The sequence below is a fragment of the Coturnix japonica genome, chromosome 1 (assembly GCF_054131305.1).
Source record: "Coturnix japonica strain WE chromosome 1, WE-NBRP24, whole genome shotgun sequence".
Taxonomy (NCBI): Eukaryota; Metazoa; Chordata; class Aves; order Galliformes; family Phasianidae; genus Coturnix; species Coturnix japonica.
The window spans coordinates 111594666-111615090 of NC_140663.1; the positions used below are offsets into that span (position 1 = coordinate 111594666).

The following is a 20425-nucleotide window of genomic DNA, read 5'->3' on the forward strand; positions in this document are numbered from 1 at the left end:
TGGCCTGCTTTTGCTTCATTGCCAGCCACACTACATAGACTGCAGAAGGCCGACAGAAAGATTAGTTGTATTTCAGACCCACTATCAGGTTTTTCTCTGAAGGTAGAAAGACACATACAAACTTTTGGATCTGTTTAAAATAAGCTCTATTTTGAGAAGCAGGGCAAATGTGAACCTAAAACTTCAATAAAAAGCAAGAATTAGTTGGAATGGACTGAAGCCTTACAAAAATAGTCATGTAAATTGCTCTGAAGTAAAAACACTGAGTTCTACTCAGCTCTACAAAGTGAGCTCCTGAAATTGCAATCAATTCCTATTGTAATGATGGGAGACAGAAGACCTGCCTCTTAGTCAGCACATCCCTGTATTTCTTCTGCTCCCACTTTTAAATGAAAGAGGGAGAAAACTCGTACAGTTCACAGTTCATTTATTCTTATTTTTAAGCTTACGATGTGCATCTCGATCTGGTCTTGGCCTACAAACAAACTGAATGAAAACCTTATTGAAAATCTGTAATTATGTTCTGCTAGTATTACATTATTGATTTGCTCACATAATATGCAGGACTGGCCCAATTACCATGCAAAAAAAGACTCAAGATAAAGAGGAAAAGTTGATACTATGCAAAGGCTGCACAAATGAAGCATGCGGAGCTTTGCTGAGAGAAAAGTTTGACTTTGAAAACCATGAAAAAGTCTTAATAGCAGAAGAAGTTTATGAGAAATGTTACATCCTAAACTTTCTTATTGTTTCCACTATGAATACTATGAATATTTATAGCTCTGAAGAGAAATACATGTAGAAATCCACAAAGTTTCCGGTCTGCCCAACCCATCAGCACACTCTGGCAATCTATTTCAGGTCTATCTGCTTTCTGTATACTTAGTAAATTTATCATTATTATGCATGACTGCTGGGTGAACACCTGTTATTAAAAACTTAAGTAAACTACATGCAGGCAAAAAGACATCTCTGATGGACTAGTCTTACATGCATTAGCAGGTACAGCCTGTTTCCTTTCTCTTCCCATTAACTACTGAAATTGAAAGAAATGCAAAGATCACTGAAGAAAATAGTGTGTCCCATTGGCAATGATATCCTTCTTAAGAAGACCCCTTTGCACCTAGGATATATTTTCTTGGCAGGTGATCCTTAGTCACGCCTCCAAATGAAATGTTGGTCCTAAGTCAAATATTTTAGTGGGATCAGCCTAGATGTGTGCAATTGTATGTCACAGAATCATAGAATCACAAGGTTGGAAAGGACTTACAAGATCATCTAGTCCAACTGTCCTCCCTTTACCATACCTACAGAAAACCACTAAACCATATCTCCTAGCTCCCTATCCAGACGCTTCTTGAACACTGACAGGGATGGCAACTCCAACACCTCCCTGGGCAGCCATTCCAGTGCCTGACCACTCTCTGAGAGAAGAAGTTCCTTCTTATGTCCAGTCTAAACCTCTTCTGATACAACTTGTGGCCATTTCCTCGGGTCCTGTTTGTTGCCTGGCAGAAGAGGCAAAGCCCCTCCTCATCACAGCCTCCCTTCAGGAAGCTGAAGATGTGCCATCTGAGATATGCCATCTGAGGGAAGGCTGAGTCAATCAGGTTTATTTCTCCCAGAAGCATAAAAGGTAACCTAAAGTATAGTCTCTTAAAAAAAAAAAAAAGTATATATATATACATACATATATATGTGTGTGTGTGTGTGTATATATGTATACATATATGTGTGGGGTAATTGCTGGATATCTCTTTTTCTGCTGCAGAATTTCATTGGAGTTTCTGAAAATAGCAGTTTCTCAGCTCCAAAAGTCCAGCTTCTGGTGTGCAATGAATCAGTACTGCACCTTGTTCTGACACAGAAACCAGAGCACATAAATGGCCTATACAAATTAGCAGTTCCTGACCCTATAGCAGCCATGATGTGCTTATCTTTGTCTTGTGAAAAAAAGAACATTAAAAAAAAAAAAAAAAAAAAGAAAAGAGAAGCAGGCTTCCTGCCTGTAAATGCTGTTGTCAGTACAACAGACTGGGAATGAAAAAGTAGGGTGGACAATAATGATGTACATCAGTAGCTGACCCCCAGCTTTCCTCATCACCCCCACCTTGCCCTGAGAAAACTGCTAAGGGCAAAAAACTGTTCTGAGTGAGAGAAAATAAGGAGTTTCACTAAAACCTCAAAGAAGTAATTAAAAAAAATCAATATAGAGCAGATGGGAAAAAAAGCAAAAGTAAATGACAGCAAATATTGCAGTTTAAAAATGTCGGTGTCTGATAAGGAAAGCTGGAGGAGCCAACAAAATATCAAAGGTCACTGTGTGACAGACAAATGCACATTTTTAAATATACCAGGAGCAACAAAAAAAAAAAAAAGTCATTAAATGGTGAAGATATGAGCACTGATGGAGACAGGGTGAGAGGAAATCACTAGGTATTTAAGGCCAAATGTGGAGGAGGTGTTGGAAGCATGTGGGCAGAGCTACAGTTGTAGTAGAAAACTCACCAACTGTATTAAAGAAGATGTGAGCCAACATCTGCCAGCATAAAACATTTTCACACCAGCAGGCCTGAATAATTTTCACTTAGGAGTATTAAAGGAAAGGGGAACGAATGGTACAAACATTTTTTATAAATCTTAAAAAGCTGGAGAAAGTTCTAATAATTGAAGCACTGGTTTACATTGCGCTCCCTCCTTCCCACATCCCTTTGCAATCTCTGCCACCCACCCATGGAACAAGGGTTAAAAATGGATGTACTGGTTGAAGATCGGGGAGCTGCAGCTGGCTGGGACCTAGAGCACCAGGGTCACCCTAATGGGTCATCAAATATGCCAGTGGGAAGGTAACAGTGAGTGGAACCATTTCTAGTCAGTGTTCTGAAAAAGTGCTCTAGCTGCAGTGCTATTTATTATGTTTATCAGGTGCCTTGAGCACTCTATAAAACCTCTGCTGGGAAAGTCTGCAGATGGCACAGCTGTTGACCAGACTGTAAAAGAAATATTTCAGAGTCATCGGGATAAACAGCCACAGTCTGACAGAAGCCATTTTAACTCCTACAAGTGCAAAACAGTGTATAAAACACTCAAGTCAGCAGATTATGGAAAGAAGGGGAAAAAAATTAAGAAAAACAACCAGAAAAAAAAAGAGAATCTTTCAAGGGAAGAGAATAACAAGACTTTAGAGTTATTCTTTTCCACCTGACAAAATGAAGCATCCCACACCACTCTCATGGCTTTCGTGCAACTTGTACATGATCTAGAGAGTACAAAGCAGTGAGCTGTGCTTATATGATGCTTATGTCCTTTCTGCAGCCTTGGCAATGACATTATGAACTTTTTGTGAACGTTTAGCCATTATGAGGTTAAATGGTCCACTACTGTCTTTGATTATTGTTATAAGTTAGGTTGTTCATAGTATCATGGAAGCGATAGTGCCTTTGGTACCTCTAGCACAATAGGACCATGCTGAATGGTCTGTCTGTGTTAATATACGCTTTTAAGAAGGATGTGGATGCACTATACCTGGAGGTGTTCAAGGCCAGGTTGGATGGGGCCTTGGGCAGCCTGAGCTGGTGGGGAGCAGCCCACCAGGGCTTTAAGTCCCTTCTAATCCAAACCATTCTATAATTCAATGATTCAGTGATTTAGTGTTCTATGGTTCTATAATTCTATGATTCTATGTCAAACACCAGGAAGCATTTTGAACAGTCTCTGAAAAGGAGATGGGGTTAAAGAACACAGCTTTAAATTAGTCTAGCTGAATGATGGCTCCCAAGGAGCCTTGATTACCACATGAAGGTATTTTCATGTGAAAAAATTAGGAGGAACAAGGGATATTTCCATCCTACTGAGAAAGGAACAATAGTGAGAGGTCAGACAAATTTATATTTGAAATATGACATTTCTAAGCAGTGACAATAACAATACTGGAGAGAAATGACAGGGAAAGGGTAACTTTTGTTTGAATAATCAGAAAGTTTTGCAGTGTCACTGAGATTATCTGTTTTAACTCAAATGCTATTATATGTGCAGAAGCCTCTGTGCTGGTTGGGGTGAGAAGAACCGATGAACTGGATGGCTGGAGCTATCAGTGCTGGCCAAGCACCTGCTTCTCTGGCCCTCCTGCATCCTTTGACCAGCCATGACTAAATCTCATGCTTCAGAGCTGTTTGGAAGCATGAAGAAATAGTTTTGGCTCTCAGGATGCCATGGTGCTGTTTTCTGTCCTGTCTTCCTACAGAGCTGCAAAGTCTATAGGCAGAGGGCAAGCAAGGACAGGATAGGCAGATATCTGGCAGTGCTTTTCACTTTGATGCTTGGCAGATTTCTGCATTCTGGTTAAATTGGTCCCTTGCCTGGGGTTTCCTGCAAGTGACTCCAGCTTTCTGCCTTTTTCTACAGCCACACAAATATGGTAGCGCTGACTGCCTCTTGGTGCCCCACTGCTGCGGGGCTCCAGGCATCACCTGCATTTCTGCCCAAGACACAGGTTGGTTTCAGGACACTTAAATTCCTTGTTTGAACTTATCAAATGATACAGAGGCAAAGCACAGAGCTGATTGCAGAGAGAAGCTTGGACAGGACCTCACGACCCCTGGCAACCCATATGGTGTGAGTAAACTAGGCACATGGGTGTGGAGCTGGTGAAAGGCAGTCTATGGGGGAGATGGGTTCTCTCTCAAGACACTCCTTAAAATAAAAAGAAAACAGGTTATTGCAGAGGCTGTCTGCAAGCAAAGCACCTGTAAGACATTTCACTTCACTACACAGGCCAGCTCTTTTTGGCCAGGCTATTGTCCAAGTCTGAACACCAAATACAAATGCCTGTGCTGATGGGAAAGCTGATGGCACACTCTCCACCACCAGTTACTCTCCTTGCTAACAGTGGGTACAGCTCCTCATATTGTGAGACCATGACAACTGATTGGGGATTTCAGATTTTACTGAAATGTAAACAATAGGTAATCCAAATTCTCTTTCATTTGATTGCTTAAACATTGACACTCTCCAACGTGTTATTACTGACTCTAGCCTTGGATTTGTGTGCCAGTTCACTGATACGAATGGGAGCTCTAATTCCTGGTTACAGAATTGCATATATTATGTTTTAGCCATCTGCTCTGGCTAATCAAGGTACCAAACAAGGAAAGTTTGTGCTGTTGATCTGTTTCTCTGGTACAGATGGATGCAGGAGCTTAGGAAATGAGAGCTAAAAACAAGTGTGTTGACAGTGTTTATATTGTATTGACACAGTGGCCAGCAACACAGGATCTAAAACTTTGTGCACTGGCTGAAAGGGATAGAATCACAGAATCCTTAGAGTTGGAAGGGACCTTTAAAGGCCATCAATTTCAACTCCTCTGCAATGAATAGGGACATACACAGCTAGGTTAGGTTGCCCAGCGTCTGATCCAGCCTTGCCTCAAAAGTCTCCAGGGATGGGCCACCCACCACATCTCTGGGCAACCTCTGCCAGTGCCTCACCACTCTCACTGTAAAAGAACCTTTCCTTATATCTAGCCTGTATCTACCTTCCTTAAGCTAGAAACCATTTCTCCTTGTATTACCACAGACCCTGATAAAGAGTCTATCCCCTTCTTCCCTGTAGCTCCCCTTTAGATACTGAAAAGCCACTATCAGGTCACCCCGAAGCATTCTCTTCTCCAGGTTGACAGCCCCAGCTCACTTAGCCTGTCCTCACAGGAGAGGTGTTCCATCCCTTGGATCATTTTTATGGCCCTCCTCCAGACACATTCCAACAGATCCATGTTCCTCTCCTGTACTGAGGACTCCACGGCTGAGTGACACGTGTCTCTGAGCACAATTTCTGCCATCAGCACAGGAAGAACAGTGGCAGAGCCACCATGGCAGCAGCATGGATCCAGTGGTGCCTCCCAGTGCTCCATTGAGAGGGAAGTCTTAGGGATGTCAGTCAAAGCCCCTCACGATTTCCTCTCTGGTTTGGAAGGACTAATCTTCCAGGTAAGATCATAACCATGAATCCAAAACATGCATTCTCCTTATTTGCACTCAGCACACCGAGGGTTGTCGTCGTCACTCAGAGAGTGAATTTCTCAGCCACTATTTTAAAACTATCCTGAGGCTGCACAATTAACTACAACATTGTACATTGCCTCAAAATAGAGTCAGGGAATCATTAGAATTGGAAAAGACCCCCAAAATCACAGTCCAACCATCAACCCATCACACCATGCCCACTAACCATGTCCCTCTGCACCACATCTACACAGTTCTTGAACATCTCCAGGTATGGTGACTCCACCACCTCCCTGCGTGGCCTACTCCACTGCTCTACCACTCTTTCTGAGTATAAATATTTCCTACTAATATTGAACCTGAACTTCCCCTGGTTCAACTTAGGGCCTTTATTTCTCATCCTATCAACAATGGGAAACCAGTTTGGCTTTCCATAGATTTATTTTAAGGTAGCACACCTTATCTCCCTTTTGTGGAGATATAAATGGAACACGTAGACACTACTCCTTCTCTGGACTTGTACACACTATTTAAAGAGGGAGCTGGAGACATCCGAAGGAGAAAAAGGATGAGTCCACAAGCAAAGTTTTTGTATGTTCAGAAACATCTTTCTAGAAATCCTGGATCTGTTTCTTTCCTTCCATTGCTGTTAGTTTTTTTGAGGGAAAGGGTTGTGCGGGTTTTTATTTCTGACATAAACAAACTGATGTATGAGTTCAGAGTGACATCAGGAGACTGCAGCTGTGACCCACTCCCAGGAACCCAGGGCAGTGAGAAGCACCGCTGCAACCCTGCATCCATCCCAGCACTGAGGGCAACATTTCAAAAGTCATTATCATTATTAATGTTCTCATTCTATGCCTTGGAGCTCCCCCAGTTCTGCAACTCCTGCTGCCTGCAGCTTGTCTCTGCAAGGTATGCCACCCAATGTCAGTTTGTGATGCCAACCCACATGTCTCCCCATGCTAAATGCTGCTCTCTTCTCTGACTGGCTGGCAGCAGCTTGGGGCAGCAGGTATTCCTAGTGTTCCAGCCCTAAAACCTGGATAATCTGAGGTGTTTAAAGTAAAGATTACACTTGAAAACCCCAATTATGCTTTACACATGCTGCCATGTGCTTGTAAAAACAGCATTACTCCAGGAATGCTTCACTGCACGAACACTGTGGCATTTCAATTTTTTTTTTACTATCTCTGAAACAGTGGGCAAGTATGATCAGCGCCTGACAGCTTGGGTAATTTAACTGCAAATGCCTAAACTCTGTCAGTCATGTGAGAAACAGTCAATTAAATAGAGACATCTCCCATGACAAGGGTAATTAAATGGGCCACTTTTCCTCCTACTGTGCAAAGATTTTCCTTGATTTCCTGCCACTTGCTGAGCCAGCTTTCCTGCCTGATGTGTCTGAACAGTGTCACATGCTGGACTCCCGATTCCTTCTTTTACTCCGATCTCACTACTGAACCTGTTGGGTTCTGTAGATGTTTCCCTGCACGGCTGAGCTGGCAGCACCACACTTGCAAGGCCACATCTTACAACTTACCTCAGACATGGTCTGCCATGGAACTGCTACAAGTCCCACTGTCAGCATCTATTTGCCCCAGTGCTGATGGTCCCTCCAGAGACCCAGGCAGGCATCATAATGCTGCTCACAGCCAACTCACATCTTGGAAGTTTTCCCTGTACATTTTATTTTCTTAATGATTCTGACATGATTAATATTGGGTCTCAGAGTTCAGGGTGAGAGTTTCCAGAAAATAAAAATAGAATAGTGATATGTGAGCTGACGGAACATAGACATTATTCTTTAAGAAAATTATCCCAGCACTGCTGTTAATATAACAAAACAAAGGCTTCAGTAAACACAGATAAGACCTATTTGTGGTTCAGTGCACAGCAGATAGGATTCATAGAAGTAATAAAGGTAGGATTTTTATTATCTCCCAAGTGGACAGCAAATGCATTCAAAGACAGTAAAATGGTAACTTGAAAATGAGAACACAAAGTCTTCTTTCACACATGATCATTTCCCTTACGGCCAAGTGGCATGAAAATGTGCTCTAACATTTTTGGTTTTGCCCCCAGTGCAGCATGAGAGTTAAAACTATTTAGATTAAGCTGAAGTTGAGAATTTAAAGTCGCCAAAACCCATACTTCCACAGCTGCTCTTTCTTGTGTTGCTGATTTGTTTCAGGTTAAAAAACAAAACAAAACACCATTGATGTGCTGCTCAGTAAAAGCATTTGCAGTATTTGCATTACACAGTGTATAATCAGACAGCAACAAATCTCTCTAATGTAATCTTCTTCATAACACATTTCTCTTTTGAGAATCCCTGGTTGTGTTTAAGAGCCGTTTGGATGTGGTGCTCAGGGATATGATTTAGTGTAGGGTTTTTAGAGTTAGGGTACTGGTTAGGCTGCGGTTGGACTTGATGATCTTCGAGGTCTTTTCCAACCTGGGTAATTCTATGATTCTATGATTCTTTTCCCTACACTTTTTAGAACAACTTAGAGGACTCCTTCAGAAAGACTCCTGGAGAAATACTTATTGTTTTCCTATGATTTTCTTCAGAGCAGGAGAGGTTCCAGCTGTCACAAAGTGTAGGTGATTCTTTACTTGAGAGTTTGTGCAGTTTTCCCACTTTGCCAACACTTTCACAGTAAGTGTCCTGAAGACTTCTATCTGACCATTACTGTGTTTATCATCTGCTACTGGGGCAGACAGTTATTTTTATGTTATCATGGAGCTGCTGTGGACAGAAAGCATATTAGCCGTTCTCTGTGTCTGAAACACAGTGATCTATTTCCACTGAAACCCCGTACATTACACTGAAATTACCCTAAAAACTGAGCAAAAGGTGCCTGCTATTTTAAAGTGGAAGGTTGAGAGGCACAGCGCAGCATACAATGCGTTGCTTAACACAAGGCTATTTCCACTTCTTTTTTACTCAGAAACTGCCCCCATGACATTTTGAGCAGAACAAAATCATAAGGATTTCTCTCAGCAGAAATATTATTACCTCTGTGAGATTTCCTAAGTTTAACGTAGTCACAATGTTTTCCACAATCTATTCTGAATTACCAATACTAGGAACAAGATGTCCTGGCCTCCCTGATGAGCACAGGAGTTCCTATAGAGCAGTCCTGTGAGTACATGTGTTCTGTTTGGAAAGGAAGGCTTAATGCTTTAAAACAATATTCAGATTCAAAGTCTTTTGAATTTAAATCTGAATGCTCTGAGACAATTTTACAGACCCTCACAGCAATCCAAGACAGAGATGGAGTATTAGAAGTGTATCATCTGCAGGAGTCAAACTTTTTCATATAATCTAAAGCAGAATAGTTATTGCATGTTATTTTCACCAAACCTTATTGGAAGACAAAGTTTCCAAACCAACAGCGCAGACCAATTACAATTGACCAAGCAGCAAAACATTTAATAGAGGAAAATGTACTGACTGCAGCAAACTGAGATGCCTGACTTCAGGCATCTTCACTCGAATAATCTGAACATATTTCATGAAACATTGCCTCATTTGGAATTAGATCTAAGGAAGCAAAACACTAGAAAAAATTTATTCTAACTATACTTCAAATTGCTGCTTCAGTGCCTTTGCACATCATTGAATATGGATCAGTTACCTTTCTGGTAGAACTATCTTTTAGTAGAGCTTCCTTCATGAATGACTTCATGAATCCCTCTGGGCCTGACCTACTCTCAGTGTTCTTTTAATTAAGTTGGTCTACATGCTAAACTGCACAAACATTTAGTGTAACCTAGAAAAAGTTACCTGCATTTACAAAACTCCTCAAGTTTTGTGCCAATAACCACCCAAAATTAAATGAAGTTGCTCTTTGTCCAACACCAGGTTAAAAGTGCCTCTTATGAGCAATTTGACATGAAAATATCCATCCGTAATTGTGCATTTTACAAAATCAAGGCTGCAGCAGCAAGCTTACCTGTCAGCTGAGAGAGCAGTGAGAGTGAAGACTGACACCCCTACAGAAGTCAGCTGTATGAAGGGAATGAGCTTACATCCGATCCTGCCAAACAGCCACTCATCAGCAAGGTACCTGCTGGCATCCACGGGCACACAGGTCACTAACAGCAGCAGGTCTCCCAGAGCCAGGCTGGAGATGAACAAATTGGGGACGTTTCTCATGGATTTCACAGTACAGAAGATCTTAATCAAAGTGATGTTACCAATAAGGCCTATTAAAATGATGATCCCGTAAATGGTGGGGATGGCGTAAAGGAAGGCTGGGTAGAACCACTCGTCACTGAGGACGGAGAGATTTGCACTCTGGTTGGCAGAGATGTTGTAGAGGATGAAGTTATCAGGTTCCAGGTCCAGCAGCAGACACTCTCCAGATGCCATTGCCCTACTTTCCTCTTTTCGGAAGACAACTTTCTTTGAAAATCCTCAAATAGTTGTTTCTTTTCTTTCCCTTAAACTTTGTCACTTCTTGGTTGCTTGAAACAGACGGAAGAGTTTAAAAGTCATATCACCTTGTGACACATATCAAAAATAAATAGAACAAAAAGCCCCCACACATTGCTCAACAGTACTGCTTCTGTACACTGAAAGGAGAACATTTTCTAGCAGCGTCTGAATCCCGGAACTTGCCTTTTGCTCATTGCCTTGACTTGCTGTTAACTGTTCCTCAGCTCTGTCAGGCCGGTTATCAAACCCAAAGACCAGTCAGTGGGAAGCATTTTCAACAAGAAGGTTAGCTAAATTCCCAGCTTTAGCTCTGCCAAGCAGAGCAGAGTCTGAAATAAGGGAATTAAAACCAGCAATAACTTTCAGTAGCGGCAGTCACGTTGCATTCCCCGACTCCTGCAGCTCTCAGCTCTTGTGCTCCACAGCCGGATTTAAAGTGAGGGAAAAGCACTTCTCCTCCGACGGCTCGGATCCTATAGGTAGGATTTTCCGGACGTCAATTCCCCCCCGGCTTCCCATGATGAGAGCGGGCTGGCTGACACGAGCGCACTCATTCCGAGGGAGCTGCCGGCAGCGTCGGGGAATGCCAGCCACCTACTGGACGATCCCATCACTGCCTGGTAGGAGTAACGCGAGGAAAGAAAACCCCGGTTAACTCTTTAGATGAAAAAAATAAACCGCAGACTCTGCTCTCTGACACCTCTTGAGATGAGGGTCACCGCCTCAAGCAAAGCTTCGTTTATTTCGTGCTGCGGATGATGTGATCAGAAAAGCAATTCCGCCCTCTTAAATGAGATCGCGCTTTATTCATTGTTCACACTCCGGTATTCACTGTTCCAGTGAAGGAGCGTAATGATAAGGAGCCAAATTCATCCCCCAGGGCAAATGAGCTGAATAAAGCCAATTAAGATAAAATCAGTAACACAGTTAAGATAAGCAAATGAATATTAGCACTGTGCACCTGCAGTTAGCCAAGGAAGCCAGAACTCCATACACTTTTAATTCATGTTTTTATTTGGAGACAACAATAACAAAGGACAAAGTTTACCATTAGGTGCAATCACTACTATTTACAGGGTACCCACCAAACCCACAACTGTAGCTAACACAGCAAGGAGAAACTTAGTACGTAACAGTCTGAAAATACTTTCTTAGAGCTTAATTAAGATATAACCAGCACTGATGCCTTACTGCTTTAGAACGAATAGGCAATTTATGGTTGTATACAAGGACTTTCAGGACTGCAGAGAAATACAGTTAATTTGTAAACCAGCCTGCAGAATTAAATGGAGCTGTAATTTACATTTCCCTGTGCGACTGCCCACTTTTGCAGGCAAAAGAATGTTTTACCCATGTAGAATGGCCTGGGAGTGAGGGGGGAGGTGATTTGAATCAGACATAAGACAATAAAAGTGCGACCAGCAGTTTGTTGAGAAAAGAAATATTCCAGAATATGATCTGGAAAATATCACTGTACTTGAGAGCCATGGCCCAGAATAGGATCATAGAAGTGAGACACTGGGAGCTGTTTTCCTGCCTCTTTCTTGTGACCCAGGTCAGTGTTTTCAGCTGCTTCACCGCTGTTCACTCTCAGTCAACAACAGACTTATGTGTACCCTTAAGTAGGTGGAAAACATATGTTTTCAAACTGAGTACCTGAGAGTGCTGAACTGAGAGCTTAAGGGAATAGAAGCCAGATTTCCTGCTATTCCTTTTCAGGCAAAAGTCTGATTTTAAAAATATACCACCATTAAAAAAAGACAAAACAGTGCTGCCTGATCCATGTGCACAGGTGGAAACACTTTGGTGGGCTGGGACCAGCTCAGTGCAGGCTGCCAGGTGGGACAGAGCTCAGACAGCATGGTGCTCAGTGCAGCATAACATATGCTGAAGGCACAGGGAGACGTCATGGGGCTACCAAAACAGCCTGGCCATATTTTGTGGCAGGACACCTCCCTCAGCTCCCCCAGTTTTATTGAGAGACTGATCAGAGGAGTTCCTCTTTGATTTCCAGGTTTTGTTATAAAGTTACACTGCTGGAACAGAGGGAGAAGCCACCCAGTGTAATCCTGATGGATCCCTATGTTTGGCAACTTCCCACCAATCCCTTCCTGCCCCAAAATGAATGATAGACTTTGGGATCTGTCAATCTGTTGCTGAGAGCCTAAACAGCTCCAGCTCTCACTGCTAGGCTTTAATCTTCCGGATGGACAATAAAAAGGTGCATTTGCCAAAAACCCTCTAACAGAGCCAATAAGACGCGATTCATCACAGTTTAAATGGTTCTACATTGAAATCTTTCATATTGTTACATAGTGGAGGGAACAAAGCCAAGAAAGGGAAAGCACTGCTAGAACCACTTGCTATCTTCCAGCAGGCTGTGGTGTGTTCATGCTTCTTTTCTTCTGAGGTGAGTGCATGCAGTTCAGCCTGTGCCCCAGGTGTCTCCACCAGTGATGAAAGATGTTCTTGTGACCTCTGAGGGGATTCACTTCTCCTTTGTAAAAGGATTTAGATCGTTTCATGGTGCTTTTCAAGTCTTAAGTTACATATTTCTAGTTCTTGCAATTGATAAACACAGGTTTCTGGTTTTAGGACATTTTTGGCTGTTGAGAATGAGAAATGGAAAAGACATGAAGAAAAGGAAAAAACTAAACGCCTAAAAAACCCAACAGATCCTGTGAAGCCTGGAATACAGTTTAAATTATAAAAACATTCATTGTTTATGTCAGACTTAGTAGACTCCTTTGAGTTATGTGCCTGCTACCAACATGTAGAACACAGGCATTATTTAGACTGTCAACAAGTGTTCCCATAAGTATCTGAGGATATTTCCCAGAGATGTTTTTGTCTCTTTGTAATTTGCATATGCATCTTTCATAATGAGATGTTTTGCTTGTTATAAATTATTTTGTCTTCCCTGAGCAAGCAAAACATGTAGCCATTTCTACAAGCATAGGCACCTCTGCTACAGAGTTCATTTCAAGCTCCCAAGTCTCTCTCCAAGGAAAGATAAGCACCATTAGCCATGTTTTGCCAGAGGTAACCTTCATGCATGAGAAGAAAAAGAGTGGTTTGCACAGAGTTACTTAACAAGATGCTGGCAGTGGTGAATAGAGTAACACAGATCTCCCCGCTCCTGCATTGCAATGCTTTTCTGCTGGACTACAAGAGATTCCACAGATACTTTGAATAGATGCTTTTTTCAGCTCTCAACTTCTACCCAGCCTCTGAATGAGAAAAGAGACAAATGCATTTCTCCTTAATTTTGCATAGTAGAGTAAATTTGTGAAAGAACTTAGTGAGTAAAATTTTCAAAAGAAGTTAAACTTACTTGAAAGGTAATGAATTTTAGGCTCCTACATTGCTCATAGACTCACCAACTAGAAATGAAGCCAGATTTCCAAACAAACACAATGTGCACTGAGGGAAATATACAAGGACTCGTTTTTCAAAGAGCTCAATGAGCTGCAGCTGCCACAGAGAGAGCCACAGGCAGATTTTCAAAGAGCTCAAACTCTCATTGCCCTGAGATCTTTGGAAAGGCACCGATCATTTATTCTTTGTATATAGAATATGTATTCTTCGTATTCCTCATAAATAAGATTTTCTGGGTGGAAATCTAGTGCAACAAGAGTTTTCTAAGTTGAAGCACAGAAGTCACCTGCTGTTTGGACCTTGGAGAAATGAAGATGTGGGACCCCTTCCAGACAGAAGAGAAACCTTGCAGGCATCGGGTACTGAGACTGATGGCAGCCCCTGTGAGGCCCCACATGGATGCTGCCATGGCCACCTGAAGACCCTGCAGCTGGCTGAGGCCAGCAGCACTGGGGATCATCCCACAAAAGGCATGTTCTTTCTCAAGAGTGTCACTTGCATTATCTTGCCACACATGACCGTCCTTGTGGTGGCTTCCTGTGCATCTCTTTGGAGGAGAAAGATAAACTCCCTTTCCAGTGACCGTGGATTGCTCCCTGCTGAGCTCTTGTCAGGTAGCATCTATTGATTTACCAAATACTCTCCTTCTGCAAATTATTCACCTATCAGAGGGAACAAGGTGACAGAAAGCATCCTTCTTATGCTCTGTTCAAGTATGGTCTTCATTTTTACTGCTGTCACCATTACCCATTCACATTATACTCTGTGTCTCAGTTCACCTCTCTGTTTCAGTCACTGAAGTTAGCAATAACTGTTCACAAAAGGGTAATTTCCTAGCTGAGTTCATTCCAGAGATCTGATTTACAGCAGAGCTTTACAGGCTGTTAATTGTATTAAAAAATTATTTCTTGAGCAATGATCCAGACTCATCTCTGCATAATCTGGAGGTCAGAGGGGCTGGAGATGAAACAAAATAGAACTCTTTTACAGAAGTCCCTTGAGTGGATACCATGAGATAGTTTATTGTATGTGCAAATATGGAAATGAAGCTGTGTCAGACTTGCTCTTTGGTCGAGCAGCCCTGCTGCAGATGAATATGCAAGCCACACGATGTGAAGCACTCCCACTGTGCCTTTGAAAACAGCTTACCCATCCTAAATTAAACAACTCCTTCAGCTTGTTATTGAACTTCATAAATCACGTACTCACTCCCAGCATCTCATCATGACATAAAGTCATCAAAAACTGAGGGGATGTGGGGATGTCTGAACTGGGTAGCACCTATGTGATCACAAAGAAGGACAGATCTGAAGGAGAAAGCTTTTAAATACTTAGTTATAGGAATCTCCTACCAGGCTTGAAGAGTAGAACAAGCAAAGTAAAATGACACCTGAAAATGCAGAAAGTGAGAGAGGGAGATTGTGTGGTGGAGCAGCAGAAGGAAGGAACCAGCCTGTGCTTTGTAAATGTGGGATGGAAAGGGACTTGAGAATGCCTGTGTGAGATGTTCTGATGGGCAGAGCGGCAGGAAAGGGTGCATGAAGAGTGTGGTATGAGCTACGAGAATAGAAAATGACCTTTGCAGCTACCCTATGCACATACTGAAAGAGCAAAACTGAATTTTTTAAAGAAGAAATGAGTTTGTGGATACAAATGGTTCAAAGGGCAAAAGAAGGCTATGAAGGGAAGAGCACCCTGAAGCCCCTCAGACATCTGAAGGAGGTCTTTATTTAACTATTGCAAGGCTGTAGAGGAATGCTAGAGGCCAAAACATCTGTGTTGAGGCCTTCAATTAAGAGCATCAGACCCTAGATGGATCACTTTGTAGGCATTTTTAGATACTGATTTAAGATCAACACCTCCCTCTGGCCCCTGGCATGCAGAACTGGTGTTCAGGACCCATCATCCCTGGTAGCTCCTACCCTGAGCTGAGTGGTGCTGATGGGCTCACCCCAGTTTCACCCCTTTCCTAGTGCCCTCCTGTGGGTACTTAAGGTTTGAAACTTTCACTTCCAGTGCTGATGCTGAAAAGCAGTTGCTGCAATAAATTACTGCTATTCTTCCCCTTTTTGTAATGAAAGATGTACTGAAGATGTAATTTATTATTTAAAAAAAAACTTAGTTGCCATAGGAGAGAACAATTCTCTTGCTAACAGAATGACAGAGAAAGTTGGTAATATTGTTATTAGTAATAATAAAAAGGGTACTTTGAGAGATAGGAAGAAGAGAAACACCACAGTGTAAACTACTTATTTTAAGGAAAAAAAAAAAAAAAAAAAGAAGTAAGATTTGTTGTCAGCAAGATGATTCAAAATTTTTTTCCAAAGCTAGCTTGCAAAAGTCACCAAGAAATACACTGAAGAAACACAGCAATGTGATATTATCATTTACCATCCTTATACTGTACCTGAGGGATGTTTTAGGAAGCAAATCGCACAGCACAGAGACATTCCATAACAATAACTCTGAGCAAATTGTTTTTCTTGACATGTAGTATCTGATTTGCTTTTTATTATCTTCTCTCTTATGTGAAGGAGAAGAGATCTCAGATAAAGTCAGTGATTTGCCTCTGAAGCTAAGCAGAGTCCGGCTGCATTTGTGACAAGTAGGACTGAGCACACTCTCTGTCAATGCTTTGCCCCATGTTGAGACCTGGGTGAATCCTGGTATCAGCCATGCACCTCTTGGCGCAGACCTGCACCCTGTGCTGTGACACAGCAGCTTCCCATGGGGAAGAGGAACAAACAAACAAACAAACAAAATCCAACAAATAGAAATAACAACAAAACCCAAACAATTGAAATCCTTGCAGAAATGCTGAGGGTAATTTTGTTTGAGTGTACAGCCACTAGAGGACATGGGCAAAGTGTGCTTGTTGCTCAGCAGCACAGGAACCCCTATCTGTACATGAGCAGGGATTGCATAGTGCAGGGCAAGCAGTGTCTGCAGAGCTCACTCAATATATCTTCTAAGTCTTCTGCATGTACATTGGCATGTCCCCTTGATAGAGGCAGTAGCACATGGAGGCAGCTCTCCATGCTTCACCTCTAGAAAGGTGATTGTTCCCCTGTACTCAGCACTGCTGAGGCTGCACCTCAAGTACTATGTTCATTGTGGGGCCCAGCACTGCAAGAAGGACATGGAGGCCCTGGAGCATGTCCAGAGAGGGGCGACAAGCCTGGTGAGGCGTCTGAAGCACAAATCTTATGGGGAGCAGCTGAGGGAACTGGGATTGTTCAGTCTGGAGAAGATGAGGGTCAGGGGAGACCTTATTGCTCTCTGCAGCTGCCTGAAAGAAGATTGGGTGTGGATTGGCATCTTCTCCCAGATAACAGCGATAGGATGAGGGGGAATAGCTTCAAGTTGTGCCAGGGGAGGTTCAGGCTGGATATTAGGAAAAATCTTCTCTGAAAGAGTGGTGAAACATTGAAACAGGCTGCCCAAGGAGGTGGTGGAGTCATTGCCCCTGGAGGTGTTTAAGAAATAAGTAGATTTGGCACTGAGGGACATGGTCAGTGGGCACAGTGTGATGGATTGGAGCTTTGACTAGATGGTCTTAGTGATCTTTCCCAACCTTAATGATTCCGTGATTCTGTGATTCTGTGATTCTGTGATTCTGTGATTCTGTGATTCTATTCTGCCATGGCATGACTCTTAGTTGAATGTATTTTCTTGTGGAGAAAAATGCCCTGGAGAGCAGGGCTGGATGACTCCCTCTCAATCAGGGCAGTAACTCTGATCTCTCATTTGACTCCGGGTATCAAGATACTACATAAGAGATTAATTAGACAATTCCCTTATGGGAAATCTATGTCCCTGCAGGAGACAGAAGCCTAGCGGGAGCAAAGAGCAGACACTGGAAGACAAAGAATACCTTTCACAAAATCATTGTCACGGTTTAAACAAAATCTACCTGTGTCTGTGACAGGGGGCTGTGGGCCCTGCAGGGGCCCTAGCCCGAAAGGAAAAGTTAATTAGGAAAAGAAAACAGTGGCAACGATCTAAGGAGGCACACTTATTTACTAAATACTATATCGGAATACAGAATAACACAATATAATACAATATAACTGAAAATTGAGCTAACAAATCAAGCAAAATAGGAGAGAGAAATGAGTCCCAAAACCGAGAGGCCTACTGTAAACTCTAGGCGACACGGTGAAGGCTCCCACACACTCCCCTGAACGCCAGAACTCGAAAGACGTCAGTCTAGCCTGCGGCAGAGATAATACAGTGTCCAGGTCCTGTGACCCATCTCTGACCGTGTTGTTCTCTGGGAGATGTAGTCTTCTTCTGTAAGTTGCAGATTCAGTAAAATTATTCATGCTTTATATGATGTTATGATGTGGAATACTGTTAGTAAAATTACAAAATTATTAAACCATGACATTCATGAATAGAGCCCTGCTAAAGGGTGGGCTATGAGAGTGTTTGGAAAGCATTCCACGCAAACACTTGAAAATAAGACCACTCTCTGGGACAGAGAAATGACTGTGACTTTGCCACCACACTCCTGGAAGGACACAGAAAAATGGGAAAATGAAGTGCCATTAAAGTGCTCTGCTGCACTGAACTGTGCTGATGGGTGCCTTGATTTGTAAGATACTTTTACAGCAGTGAGAAGAAGAAGCAGAAACTGGGCAGCACTCCCCCCGCTTGTCTCAATTTATTTGAACTCTGCATTTAATTTGGTGGGCTATGCTCCCTTATGCCCACCATCCATTGACACAATGTATCTTTTTTGCTTTATATATCAAGATAGCATCTATCTGACCTGGTCAGTCTCTATTGGTAGACTCCAGCAGAAAACTTGTTTTTTGACTTGAGTGGCCGAACAATAAATTACAAGAAACACGATGTAGTACTTCAGAGTGAATGACTTTGAGTAATCGTGCTCATACCTGATGAAATCCAACCAACATGTTTCCAGTAAGAAAAGCAACCTTGGAATCATGGTGATTAATTTTCTGAGAACATCATCTTGATGCACACAAACCTAAAGGTAAACAACAAGTAAGGAATGATGAAGGAATAAGTATGGAATGAGTCATTCATTTTAGTGTCTGGGCTTCCTGCCCTTTATATATCATAGCACTAATTGCATTAAAGAATGGCAACTGCTCTGCATGGCATGAAATGCTTTAATCTGCATTTGCCAGCAGTTTTCACAAGGTAGTGCTTGAGGCAGTAGAAAAACTGGGCGACGATGAAGCACTGTCTGGCAACCTTTATTTTTTAGTATTCCCTAAGGTAAATGTTCACATTATTTCATGCTGAGAAACTAGCTATATGCTCAGAAAACCCTGGGGATTATTGTCATATCTCCAGAAGCCATCTGTGGGCTGATCTCAAAAACACATAAATACTTTTGGCCAAGACCTTCAAGAACATTTAGGAACTGAAATCCCACTGGGACCTCATTGAGAGTTAAGTATACTTTGTGAATCTAGTCATCTACAGGTATCAGTTATAGATAAACAGAGCTGATGAAACCTGGATTAAATTTTAAATAACATTGTTTGGATGTTCATGACATTTAGAAACTAATCAACATTTGGACATATCCAAGGCTTACATTCTGTGATGGAAGCCAGTATTTCAGCTGTAAAGACAAGATATGAGACCTGTGCTCTGCCTATGCACTAAGCAATTTATCACTGTCAAGGATATCCCCAAATCATCATATTCCAACATAAGATGAAGGTTATGTTTTCTCAATATTTATTCTCAGGTTTGGATGAGAGAATTGGTATTTGATGTAGTCATCACATTGCTGACACTTAAAAGAGCTCCCACCTCTGCCCACCAGAGAAGCTTGCCTTGCCAGCTGGAGGTGCTGTTTGCTAAAGAAGTCAGAATATTACCAAAACAATTAAAATGTAATATCTGCTACCAACATTATTTGATATTCTAATAAGCCAGGCATAAAGGCAATGAAAGGGAACTGCAATTTGAGACAAATATGGATTCCTATGATAACAGATATGTTTTTAGTCTCATGTTCAGTACCCCTGAATGACATTCCAGTCCTTTTTAAAATCCAAATGAGAACAATGCAATCAAATTTCTGCAGATTCATTATTTGCATAAATGAAAAGTATTTCATTTCAATGTTTTTCAACAAATTCAAATTAATTGTTTTCAATTCAACCAAATAAATATTTTCATTTCCCATGATGTAAAATTACTGAGTGTAAACTTAATCTGGGGAGCAAACAAAAAAATCTTATGGCATCCTCCACTATGGAAAATACATCTAGATCCATAAAAGAAATTCCACTACAAATCACGATTATCTATAACAGAGGATTGGTGGGGAATGTAACTTAATATATATTTATAATTGCTTCTAAATCTGACATTTCTGATCAGTTCAGGAAAACCGATGATTCCAGTCTGAGCTAACCCAGAATTAAAACCTTGATTTAAAGTTTCCTGATAGAAGTGTGGTTTTGTTTTCAGCCAGACATTCTTATGAAAAATATGAGAGTTCCTGTTGCTTGCTGTGTATGTTGTGCTGTTCCCATCCCTGCTGTAGACTACACAGTCATCATTCTGCCCTTAAAGGGAAATAAAATTCAAACCGAAATAAATAGACAT

The 20425-nt window shown here is 41.8% G+C and overlaps 1 protein-coding gene across 2 annotated transcripts in view; it reads right to left on the minus strand.

Moving 5' to 3' along the window:
• The window catches only part of GRPR (gastrin releasing peptide receptor), a 29241-nt gene extending 18080 nt beyond the window's left edge, over positions 1-11161 (minus strand). Inside the window, exon 1 of one of the 2 annotated variants that reach the window (XM_085550396.1) lies at positions 9963-11016. In XM_085550396.1, the coding sequence (XP_085406522.1) occupies positions 9963-10381 (419 nt within the window). In that variant the 5' untranslated portion in view covers positions 10382-11016. Of the gene's footprint in view, positions 1-9962 lie in introns of both variants that reach the window. The other variant, XM_015886445.3, reaches the window with a different exon arrangement.
• Between the last annotated feature and the right edge of the window lie 9264 nt (positions 11162-20425).